This window comes from Pimephales promelas, chromosome 13 (assembly GCF_988280905.1).
Source record: "Pimephales promelas chromosome 13, fPimPro1.hap1.1, whole genome shotgun sequence".
In the NCBI taxonomy this organism is placed as follows: domain Eukaryota; kingdom Metazoa; phylum Chordata; class Actinopteri; order Cypriniformes; family Leuciscidae; genus Pimephales; species Pimephales promelas.
The window spans coordinates 29655703-29668966 of NC_142781.1; the positions used below are offsets into that span (position 1 = coordinate 29655703).

Genomic DNA, 13264 nt, shown 5'->3' on the forward strand with positions numbered 1-13264 from the left:
TACATGCATGTGTGTGTATTTATATGTGCAGGATAATTGTACTCACTGCGCACACATATGTGTGGACGCGGACTTTTATTTTGGATGCGATTAATCGCGATTAATCGTTGCCCGGCCCTGTTAAAGATGAATAAATGATTATGAAGTTTGTTAAAAAAAAAAAAAAAGTATTTTTTTCCATAAAAATAACAATTAACAGATTACACACACACACTATATATATAGTTTTTAATTTAATGTATTTTTATTTAAATATATTAATAATGTAGCTTGAGGTGGCACAATGTCTTATTTTCTTCACCCAGTATAAAAAGGGCTGTCCCAGTCGCATGGCCTCAAACTCGTGAATGAAACGGGACACGCTGTGCAAGGAGAGAGGGTATGAACGAACATGTATGATGAATGAGAAACTGCCGTGTGCTAGTACTGTATTACATACTTTATCTCACAGGAAGGAGGTAAACTAATCACACAGGAGCAGGAGGCAGCCCAGTTAGACACTGGATATGGATATAGATCAATATGCATGCAGCCATAGTGCTGCCTTTGCTTTAAAACAAGCTGCTGATGGAAGGATGTGGAAAAACCACACAGGAAACTGGATTGTATAATTTATGCGATTGATGAGAGGAGGAGATTGATCGGTTCACCATGTAAATGGAGGACCAGGGTAATAAAGAGCGTGTTTGATGAACAGGAGCTGTAGTTATTCTGTTTTATGATTAATGTGAAGACATGTGTGATCCTTCAACCTCTACTGGTAATACTTGGATTTAGTAAGTATGATGCACTATTACAGGGCTCGACAGGGATGTGTGCAAGCTGTAAAAGGTATTTAGGAGAACGTGTGCGAATAAAAAGTAGGTCCCCACGCCCAATCTCATTATTATTAATTATTGAATTTAAGGTTATAAAAAGTCTTAAATAGCTTAAATGGTATATCAAAAGACTTAATATCATTCAATTTGGGGACAGGAAATAGGTATTGTGATATGGTTTAATATGATTATTAAACTAAAAGCGATAGTTCATCCCAAAATGAACATGTTGTCATCATTTCCTCACCCTCAAGTTGTTCCAAACCTGTATGAACTTCTTTCTTCTGCTGAACACAAAAGAAGATATTTTGAAGAATATTGATAACCAAACCATTGGGGGGAGGGGGGGGGGATACTATGGAAGTCAATGGGGCCCATCAACTGTTTGGTTACCAACAATACTGTTTATGGATTATGACAATGTTTGCTTTATGGTTTTTATTGTGATATATTTTAGATGGTTCTAAGAGTGCAGTTTTTTTCACCTCCCTTATATGTTTGAATGAGCAGCTGGAAGTAGAACAGTAATTTCAAAATAAGAGTCCCTGGACCCTGTGCATTTCGGGCTTGTTTATTATTAAAATTCCCGTATTTATTTATTTTTTACACAAGCTGTATCTGGAATTTAATTCAGTGTTCAAATATAAATAATGACATAATTATTAAATTAAGTTTGAAGCTGAAAAAAAAATCTTGTGTACTTTTTGTATTTAAATAAATTGAATAAAATTTGAATCAATTTTCATCTCTAAAGTTTTGCAGATCAGGACCCCATGTGCTCCTCGGGGAAAAAATTATTCGTCAAGCCCTGTTTTACAGTAGTCTGAGCTCATTCGGCATTTCATAACGAGATCAAGTCGCATGTTAGCACTTCAGGTTCCCTCGAGTATGCTCAAATACATGCACACAGACACCTTGTTACGGCTCAGTATTTCTATTCCCCCAGCTGATAATTAGCCTCACAAGTTTGAAAACACGCTTTGCGTCATCTCGGCCCTCATTAAACTCTGCTGAGGCTTGTGTTTTTTTCGGCTTAGTGCTGAAACCCCGGCTGACACTCATTGTGACCACCCTTACTATGCATTGCATTAATTCTAATGGCTGGAGGAGATTACACATTGCCATCTGTCTGTCTGGTCACCATCAGCAATGTTATCAAGCTAGTATACAGCCTTTGGTCTCCATTTACTTTTAGTGTTTGAAAAAACAGCGAATGAAATTGCAGCGTGAATGTTTTGCTAAGTATCTCCTTTTGCATTTCGTAAAAGAAAGAAAATTGTACATAAACATGAGGGAGAGTATGATGACATAATTTTCCTTTCTAGATGATCTAGCACTTTAAATGGAATATAGATTCCAGAATTGGAGGGGTTTATATCAGTAATTGGCTGTCTAGAGCAGTTAGGCTCATATGACGCGTAGCGCCGTTGCTGCAGTGTGCCGCTCATGTTTCTGGAGGCTTGACCGTGACCTCCTCCCGGAGCCGTTACATCAACTCCTCTTGTGTCACTGTGGAATTCTGAGCAGGCGGTGATGCAACAGCGAGCCAGAAATACTGACGGCTAACAGAACTGCACGCCAGGAAGAGTTTTCTAGAGCCTTGGCTGAGTGCGTCTCCAAACAGACATTAGTCCCATCTATCTATCTATCCATCCATCCATCCATCCATCCATCCATCCATCCATCCATCCATCCATCCATCCATCGTTCTATCTAAAGTTCTGTCTATCGTTCTACGTTCTATCTGTCTATCTAAATATCCATCTATCTAAATATCTATCTATCTGTCATTCTATCTATCTATCCATCTATCTATCGATCTATCGTTCTATCTATCTATCTATCTATCTATCTATCTATCTATCTATCTATCTATCTATCTATCTATCGCTCTATCTAAAGTTCTGTCTATCTATCGTTATATCTATCTAACATTCTATCTATCCATCTATCTATCTATCAATCTATCGTTCTATCTAAAGTTCTGTCTATCGTTCTATCTGTCTATCTAAATATCCATCTATCTACATATCTATCTATCTGTCATTCTATCTATCATTCTCTATCTATCTATCTATCTTTCTCTATCTATCTATCTATCTATCTGTCGTTCTATCGTTCTATCTATCGCTCTATCTATCTGTTGTTCTCTTTCTATCTATCTATCTATCTATCTATCTACCATTCTATTGTTCTATTTATCGTTCTATCGTTCTGTCTGTCGTTCTATCTGTCGTTCTATCGTTTTAACTATCGTTCTATCTATCTATCGCTCTATCTATCTATGTATTTATCGTTCTATCTATCTATCGTTCTATCTTTTGTTCTATCTATCTACCATTCTATCGTTATATCTATCAATCCTTTGTTCTTTCTGACTGCCAATCATTTTATTTGCCATTCTATCATTCATTCTCTCCATCTATCTTTAAATCACTTGTATGTCTTTCTTTCATTTTGTCTGTCTGTATATCTAACTCTCTGCCTGTCTGTCGGTCCTTCTGTCAGTCAATATTTCATGAGTCATATGGACCATGTGTCTATCTATATCATTCAGTCGTTCCATCTAATAGGAATCTGTGAAGTGTTTGAGCCTATCACCTGTGATTTTTGATTGACTCATTTTTCTACATTGATGATGTCACGATTTGTACAGTGCCCATATATGTTGTGAACAAGTAATATTTACTGTGCCTGCCTTTTTTGTATTCATATTGCTGTCACCAGCAACCCTCTCTACTTCATGAAGCAACCATCACGTTCTTCTGACTCTTTAATATGCCTAATCTTTTATTAGATCTATCTTGGCCCGAGGCCCTTATGAGAATGGCCCATGAGTTCCATGTTGGTCCCCAGCAACCGTCTTTTTGGCGCCAGGCTAATGGTTATGGACATGGCAGTGAAACCTAAGAGCAGTTGCTAAATATGTGCTAATGTGCTAAGACTATCAAGTCCACAAGCAGAAGGCACGCGCTTGACAAGTGACGTCAGAGTGTGTTGTGATACACTAGATATGGAGTACTCACTCTCACATGTACGATTACCCTTAACCATGTACAATTGCTCATTAATGTTGTGCATATATGACCATAATGAGCAACACCACTATTATTGTATCTTGAAACATGGTCCATATGACTCGTGCACGGTATATTTCCAGTCTTCTGAAGTCATAAAATAGACCTGTGTGAACTATTTTAAATTCTGGTACAGACCAGAATTTAACCTGCTATAGACCAATGCTACTTTTGTGTCATCGAAGAGTAATGCCCCCTTTTGGGGAAAACAAATGGATTCTTGATTGCAAAAATGACAAACTTAAAGAAGCTACTGGATACGGGGTTACAGAGCTGTCCCTTTGAAATGGTCGAAAATGGATTAATGACCCCACACCGTAGCCAAATATGGACTATTCAGACATGTAACATTACCACTATCTAACGGAATCACCAAATAAGCAGCCTTTTTTTATTTTTTTGTCATTAACACACTCACAGTATGACAAACTAGACGATGAGGCCATTTCACTTGGATCATATTTATCTTGATTGGTCCTATAAATATTTTGACATACACTAAACCTTGTTACAACTTAACAAGTCCTAACACTATTCCGATACACGTAAAAACCGCAAAAATCGGCCCGATATATCGGCCGGCCGATATATTGGTCGATCACTAATTATATTGCATAGAAGTCTAATCTAAAAATGGCATAGCAATCTGTGCTTAAAAAAAAATAGATGAAAAAAACGAGAATCGAACAATGACCTTAGAATCGAAAATTAAATCGAATCGAAGAATTGGAGAATCCTGATAGAAGGGATTCAAGAACCAAATCAACCAATGTTGTTAAAAAAAAACATTCATTGATGACCACAATTATAATTTCATCACTATAATCTCCTGTGGCGAATATGAAGAGCATGTTCAGTAGAGGAATCCTGTGAAAATTGCATTGATCTCATTCTCATTGATCTGTCGTGCTGGTTTTCATCTTTTTTTAGCTTTACCACTCAAAGTTGCATTCATGCCGTTACATAACCATTCTGTGAACATTCACTTGTTAGCCAGCACTTATTGCTAAATAAAAATAAACGTGTGTTCCAGCTGTGACCAGAGAGGGCGGATGCAATAACAAAACGCCTCCGCTTACCCTGGCACAGGAATGGTTTAGCTTGAAGACTCTTTGGACACAGATTGCAGATGTTTTCTGACAGTTATTGTGGTGATGTGATCGAAGAGTGTTAGGACGCTGTGTTTGTGTTTTTGGCATTTCACACTGCAAAGTCCTGGAATCCTTGACTCTTATCTATCTCTATCTGATCCATCATGCCACATTATCTTCCTCTTCCTTTCCTCAATCCAAAAGTGTCTGAAAGAAATCTGTCAAACACTGTCAGTCAGGTAAGAAAACATGCAGGGAGTGCGATAGTTGATTTATAAATGGCTTCATCTCAGTAGGAGGAAGTCAAGAGCTTTGTAGATTTCAGTGACCCACATTTCAAAATCCTACAGATGCAAGCAAACATGGCACCGCATTTATCACAGAGTGTCTGACTGAAACAAGCCAAGAAACCCAACAAGAAACCCAAATCGCATGAAATAGAGTATGTTCATCAATCTAAATCAGCCCCTGGGAGACGTTGACGTTGAAATGTGTCCTCACCTCCACCATCATGAAATCACAATAACTGCGGTAGATTTAAACTGGGAAGTGTCACAGCACTTGCATATTGTTGTCCCATTGTTAGTTGAACTGCTTCTATTTCACTCCTCATTTGTAAGTCGCTTTGGATAAAAGCGTCTGCTAAATGATTCAATGTAAATGAGCTTCAACGCCAAACTGAATTCACTTGAAGTCTTTTTAATCTAACCCTGATCTGTACCATTCTAATCAGTTTGTATAGACTGATCTCAAACCTACAGCGTAAAAAATAAAACCGTAATTTTTACGGTAAAAAAAAATGGCAGCTGTGGTTGCCAGAACTTTACCGTCAAAAATACGGTAGCAACGCTATTGGTTTTACAGACTTAACATAAAATTTACAGTAATAAACCGTATTTCATTTTCAATATCTGATATAATGTTAATTTACCAACCTATTTAAGTATTGATATCTGTTTTGTGCCATTGCAATACATTGACAACGAACAATCATCACAGCAGTGATGAGAATCACATGATCAATGCAATAAACATTAATTTAACAACATTAAATGTATCATAAAACCCTAATGTACATCTGATTAGAAAAAAACAAGAAAACTATGAGGAAACTTTACATAAAAAATACATAAAATGTGGTGTCACAGGGAATTATGGGAATGTCAATTTACGTTTTTCACTGTAAATTATACAGTGTTGTTCTATTTCAAGTTCAAAAACTGTAAATTTAACGGTATTTTACAGTAAAATTACATTAAATGTTCCATGAGATCTATCACAGTTATTTACGGTATATTGTACGGAGACTTTCTGTTAACCAATTAACAGTTTTTTACCGTTAAAATCACGATTATATTTTACAGTGTAGTCGTCACATTTATTCAGCCCTGATAGAAAGTCGACGCTTGTCAGTGGGTTGTCCCCCCTCTGCTGGGAATTCTGGGAATGGACCACCTGTAGCTCAAGGCTTCAGCCGTCCTGGTTTCCTCTGCCTCGCTCTCCTCCACCCCAGTGTAAAGTAGAAACAGATGAGGTTATTCTGGGCGAATTAGTCCAACCTTTCTGGAATGGCACGGCACTCCAAATACAAGGAGGGTTCTTAAATACTTAAATCATATAGAAAACACAAGTTTTCAGTGTGAAATCATGGTATGGCATAGAATACACTTCATTATGTTGGAGTTATGTTGTTCTCTTCCGTTTTGAAGAGCTGCGTGTGTGTTTTACACATAAACCTCTTAAAGACGTAAAAATGAACAATTAATCTTACACCACCCCATTTGCTCCTTCAAAAATCAGCAGACAATGGAAGGAACTGCATTTGTTCTTTGCACTTAATGCTATAAACCAGGAGCCTGTTGCATAAACTTCTTACAGCTACAAGTTAGTCATCTCTTTATTTGTCTTCTCTTTATTTAATCAGTTACATAAAACGGTAAATTGGCCTAATTTGAATCCAAAAAGACTGATTAGTTCTAGCTTTTAGCTAGTTGGTCAGACTACTTCTTATAAGACAGGCTGTGTTAAACTTTATGTAAATGGCCCCAGAAACATTTCTTTGCTGTAATCTTGCAGTTTGTCATGGTTTCATATTGGATTAAATATACATTGCATGAGGATTCTCACTTCTTGTTTTTCTTTTCATTTCATTTTATCTTTCCCAAGAGATGGTGAAAAAGTAATGAAACTATATTCTTTTTTGTGGTCTCTGCTTTTTCATTTAACATAGAATTGAAATGACAATTTGAAGACTAAAACAAGGAGCAAGATTATGCTCAAGTTCTGAAATCGTCAAAATCCCCATTTAAACCTGGTTTTAACATCGGTCTCAGAAACATAAGTGATCCCATTACATAGTAGTCAACACGGTTGTTTCACCAGAAGTTGTTTCACGTTATCTGGAAAAGGTAATTCCCTGTAAAAAAATATTTGGGGGCTGTTTGGCAGTATTCAATACTGTATTGTGTGTACAGTACACTGACTCTTTCGTGGAATGTGCCGTCTCAGTTCTTCTCTGTGTCCAGCTGGTCTGGTGTTGGCAGACACACTCGTGCCAACAAAGAGCTGCATTATTCAGACCTCTGGAGAACTGAGCACCAGTTTACTTTAGCCTAAGAAGTTAGTCAAGAAGTCTGATTATAACTTAGTATTGATATCTGTATTCTTTGATATGATCACTGAAAATCATTCAGGTGTCTCTAATACAACTTTGTGATTTACAGGTCAATTTTTCAAGTGGCTTTCGTAACTAACACAGAACGTGAGCCGTTTTATGTGGATGGAAAATAAGCTAACCCAGGTGAAAAAGACGTCCAATTAAGTGTATTAAAAATGCATTACATTATATTTGTATTGTACTAAAAACAATGTTTAAGTACAAATTTTAATACACTTAATTAGACGTCTTTTTCACCTGGGAAATAGACACAAAAAAAAGAGAAAATACTCCAGTGTTTAATAAACAATTTTGATTTAATTTTAATCATTATTATGATAGCACTTTTCTTAAAGCCTATAATGTTTATATATAATGCATTATAAAAGTATTTTGATGCATCAATTATGCCTTTTAATGCACATTATAATGCATTATGGTCTCAGTTATAATACTTAGATATTCATTGTTACACACCTTTAGAAAGTATATTGTATTGAAAAACATAATAAACAACCAATTTCAGATCTAACAAGGACTGCAAAAACATATAATTTTAACTTTGGTTACAATTATTAATGAAAAGATATAATGCATTAAAACATATATTATGAATACCTTTATAATGCATTGTACATGATTACTTTAAATAAAGTGTTGTCATAATAATTTGTATTATTTTTATAATTTAATTTTATTATTATTACTACTATCCTAATAATATTTTATTATTGTACAACATTTTGAATAATTAATGATAATAATAATCACTCTAAAATATTCTTAGCCCAGTTGTAGGCAGATTATAATTGCCAAACGATATTGCGGCAGCACATTAATAAAGAATTCAATGAATGAATATTGAATGCTTATATCTGGAAGTGTCCGAGGCAGTGGTCAGGTCACACATGACAGCACTGATGTGATGAGAGCATCACAGACAGCTGAGCTTCTTCATCTGAATGACACGGTGATAAAGCCTGTCCGCTCATCTCACTGTGATTGTCAGAGCTCTTCACCCTGGCCATGACTGCTCATACTGCAGGACACACACTTCACATGCTCTACTTGCCTTCATGAACATGTCAAAGCAAGACCTCCATTAGTTTTGCCTGTGGCTGGGTTTCGATTTCTCATTACAAGAATGTGAACTTTCCCAGATCTTGCAAGTATTTTTACCAATGTGAGCATTCACATTTCCTGTCATTTTCTTTTTTGCATTATGATTTGCAGTTCACTTCATTATTTCCTGATTTATTTACATTGTAAAAAGAAAGTTTGTCAGGTAAGGTAACCTAATATTGCATCTTAAATGAACTGGTTTTATTAAAATCAGGAATATTTATTTAATATGACTAACACACCAACTGAAAAAAAATAAAAAAATAAATTGGATTCCTTTTTTTTTCTAGTTCTGAAGCATCACATTTTTTAAGTTATCCTTTTTTCTGTTGAACATAATATTCTGATTATAAAAGATAAACCAGTTGACAAACCAGTGTAGATTTATAAGATATGCTGTCATGTTGACCATCATTGGGATTTAAAAGACTAACTCAATTAAATGTATATATGTCAAAATTATTAAATACTTCATGGAATGTTGCAATAAATAAATAAAATATTTAATAAATGCATAAATACATGTCTTGCCATGTTTGTTTATTTGTACTGGCTTTTCATTATGCTTATTTATTGATTGCAACCGCAATGTTTCATGATATATTGATTTCCTTTGTTGTCCACTACATTTTATTTCAAGGTATTTTATTTTGTACTTCTTCTTTCATATTAAAAGAGCTATTTCATATGACTTTTTTCAAATATATAAATTGAACAATTTATTTATTTATTATTACATTTCAATGTACTTTTATCTATTGCAACATTCCATGACATATTTAAAAATTGTCATTATTTAATATAAACTGTTAAATCTTTACCGCGACTATTGTTGGACCTATAAAATAATATTAAAATAAGATTTGCATCAGCCATATTTGTTCAACCCTTATAAATGTAACTTTACTAATTTGCTTAAACAACAATATATATTACTTTCCAAGTTTGAAGTTTGGTTCTCTTCTGTGCGTAGGTTTAAGGATGCGTTCAGCTTGTGTGTGTGTGTGTGTGTGTGTGTGTGTGTGTGTGTGTTATTCTCCTCCAGTGACTCACAGTCAGATGAGTTCAGTCACTGTTTATCATGACGTGTTGCCTTGCAGTGTTTGTGGCCTGTTTTTAAAGTATTAAAGAGAGGCTATGTGATCTGGGGAAAACCCCAGTGCATGATGGGACATAGGAGGACTCTGGGCAGGGTCAGTATTAGGTCATCTTCCTCCAGTTGCTTTCAATCATTACTGTCTCTCGGAAAGAATAAGAATGTTTAGTACGCCTCACTTCCTGTGATCTTCATCAGAGGCGTGTGTCACTCTAAACTTTTCTTTGTAATACCTTTCGGGCAAGGACGTTAAAAACGGTTCACTTCCCCTAATGTGATCACGTCTAATCACTCTTCAGTTGACTGAGAAGTATTTGTCTCTCCATTTGACTGCATTTGTCTCTGATTCAGTAACAAGCCACATTATTGATTCATTTATCATTATTTTCAATAGCAAATAATGCTTTGCAATGTTAGTCATTCCATTCAGTCCAGTGCACAGAAGAATAATATCACTCTTTTTTTTAACTCTTATTTATAACATTTTTATTTTTATTTCTTAATTCCACATAAGAATAATGTTGAATCCTTTTAAACACTGATTTATTTTTTCATTTTCACTCATCAGTCCAGTCCACACAAGAATAATATCCTACCATTTTAATACTTAACCCTAAAACCGTATTCTGGACGAATGTGGGCAAAATAGTTTTGATTTATTTTAAAAAAATACTTGCCTTGATCTGAGCGGTACAAGACTTGGCTACTTTTCCTAAGTTTGCCTCCTGAACACACACAGTTTATTTTTGGCTCAATTCTACAATGTTAAGTGGGTGAAAAAAACTCCTTAATCTTGTATTTGTGTCAAAAATGGGCACCCATAGAAATGAATGGGAAAAAATAATTTAGAGCATTGTAAAATAAGCCAAAATAAGACACCAGGAGACAGCAAAGTCACTTCATCTTTAGGTTTTAGCTCTAAGAACTTATTGGAATGATATTTTAATGTAGTTAGAATTAAAAAAACAACAACATAAAAATAAGTATAATTTACATCGAAAATATGGTACTTTTTGAAGTAAATAAATTCAAAAATGCCCCAAAATAAATTAAAAAAACACCATAAATGGATAAACAAAACGTTATCGAAGACAGTGATATAACATTTATAATAAATAAAAATTAGGATCACACTTGAGTTCTCTGTGCCCACATTTGGCCACAATTACAGGATTAAGGGCTATAAAGTAAATATGGTTTGAGGGCTACTTACACTATTCTTTGTTTGTTTGTTTGTTTGTTTTCTTTAGTAAATAAGTATTATATCCAGTCATAATTAAAATTTATTTATAACAATAATAAAATGTTTTATATTGGTCAGGGAAATCTGTGGTGAGTTTTATGGGATGTTTTGTAAAGCTTGTTTGAGCGGCATCAAGGGAGGTGGATTGTGCTGAAGGGTCAATAAATAAAGACTGCATAATTAATAACTTAAGTCTCACATTAAGTAAAGGTCACTCTTTTTCATCCATAACAAGCCGGTTATCTGTCATCCTACAGATAGCAATGCAGTGACACTCAGGAAGTGTTTACATTTAAACGTAATTTCTGTTGCTAGCAGTGGAATCAACACATTAAAAAATATCTAGATTTAATCTCTCTTTCTCTCTGTCTCCAGACCACTCCAGCTCCAGCGGCACGTTGTCCTTCCAGCATCTGCGCTCGCAAGGTCCCATCCCCACGGCCCACGTCATGCCATCTCCGTCCATCTCCAAACTCAGCACTCCCTCTGCCCCCACAAGCCCCTGGAGCAGCTGCCAGCTCCCCTCTCCCCTCGACAGCCCCCTGGACATGAAAGACCCCCGGCCGGTGCGCCGCTGGTCCTCCCTCACCCGTCTCACCGGCCAGGAAAAGACCAGTCCTTCCGGGAGACCGTCGTACCGCACGGACCCTCACGGATCCCTGGATCGAGGTGTGCTCTATGGCTACCGACAGGACCCTCTTTATTCAGACGGCTTCCTCTCTGAGAGCCTGCACAAACTTTCCACCAACTCTGACTTTACGAAGTATGACCTGGGCAGCAGTAACACCCTAGGTAAAACAGACTCGCCTTGCTCGTCTCCGCTCAAGCCCAGCACGTTAGACCTCTCCTACAGTGCCTTACCGGAGAGCAAGACCCCCACGATCGGCCTGGCCGGGCCCGGGCAGAGAGGTCCCACGCTCAGGCACCAGGCCGTGGGGGGGTCGCCCATCCAGCCGGCCGTGCGGACGCAGATGTGGCTGAGTGAGCAGATGGAGTACCGGCCGGGACCAGAGGGATGCGGCGGCTCGTGGCAACAGGAACAGCAGCAGCGAGAGCGGCTACGCCAGGAAGCAGAACAGGTCAGTTTGCAATGTTTTTGACTGGGAATACGAAGATGAGAAAAATATGCTGGGTGCTCTAGTTGTGTCTATTGTAAAGCAGATGCTGAATTGTTTTTTATGAGACCTTTGAAGAATGCCTTGTAAAAGTTGGTTAATAGCGCCCTCTGGTGGAGACAGTGGTAAGGTGAATTATCCTGCTTTACAGAACTTTATTTATCAGATGTTCTTTCTTTTTTTGAAATACATGTTTGAGGGATGTTCCAAATGACATTGATTGTGTTATTTTAGTATTATTTCTATACTATTATAGTTTTTATTAATAATTATATGAATTATATTAAATATTTGTAATTTTTGCTTTAATTTATTTTTACTTCGATTTAAAAATTAATACAAAGTTTACTTAGATAAACTTAGACATTTTATTTTAGTTATTTCCCAAGGCAAAATTTCCAATTTAATGAAAAAAGTTTGGCCAGATGTATTTCTACTTGCCCTTCTAACATTGTCAATTAAAAAAAAGGTAAAGATAGATAGATAGATAGATAGATAGATAGATAGATAGATAGATAGATAGATAGATAGATAGATAGATAGATAGATAGATAGATAGATAGATAGATAGATAGATAGATATTTTTCAAAATAAAACATAAAAAATCAATTAAAAAAATAAAAATATAATACATTTAAAATGAGTATAATGGGATGAGTCAAAATTATTATTTTGCATTATTGTGGTAATTCATGCCTCAGATGCTGTCAGTAGAGATTAACTTGAATTGCACTTGAATTTAAATTAACTTTTAGATATTGCTTTAAAATCCTAGGGAATTTTTAAAATCTGGTGTTTTTCTGAAAACTGCATGTTGCATACCAGAATATAGATAGTCGTTTGAGTGGAGGGGATTCCTGGCGTCGCCGAAAAGTCAAGTCATTTCAGAAACAGAACAAGGCAATGATTGAAATCATGTGCACTGTTAAATATACACAATATGACTGGGAATGTGCATTAAGAAAGTAAATTAAGGTCACTTTTGATTTGAGGTTGTTTATGGTCTCCTGTGCTGGGTGTCTTTTTTTTAGTAGTACAGAGTAAA

At 36.0% G+C, this 13264-nt stretch overlaps 1 protein-coding gene across 2 annotated transcripts in view; it reads left to right on the forward strand.

Moving 5' to 3' along the window:
- cep85l (centrosomal protein 85L) overlaps positions 1-13264 on the forward strand; it is a 67920-nt gene that overhangs the window by 23668 nt on the left and 30988 nt on the right. For both annotated transcript variants that reach the window (XM_039692264.2, XM_039692263.2), the window contains exon 3: positions 11479-12182. In XM_039692264.2, the coding sequence (XP_039548198.2) occupies positions 11479-12182 (704 nt within the window). The remainder of the gene's footprint in view (positions 1-11478; positions 12183-13264) is intronic.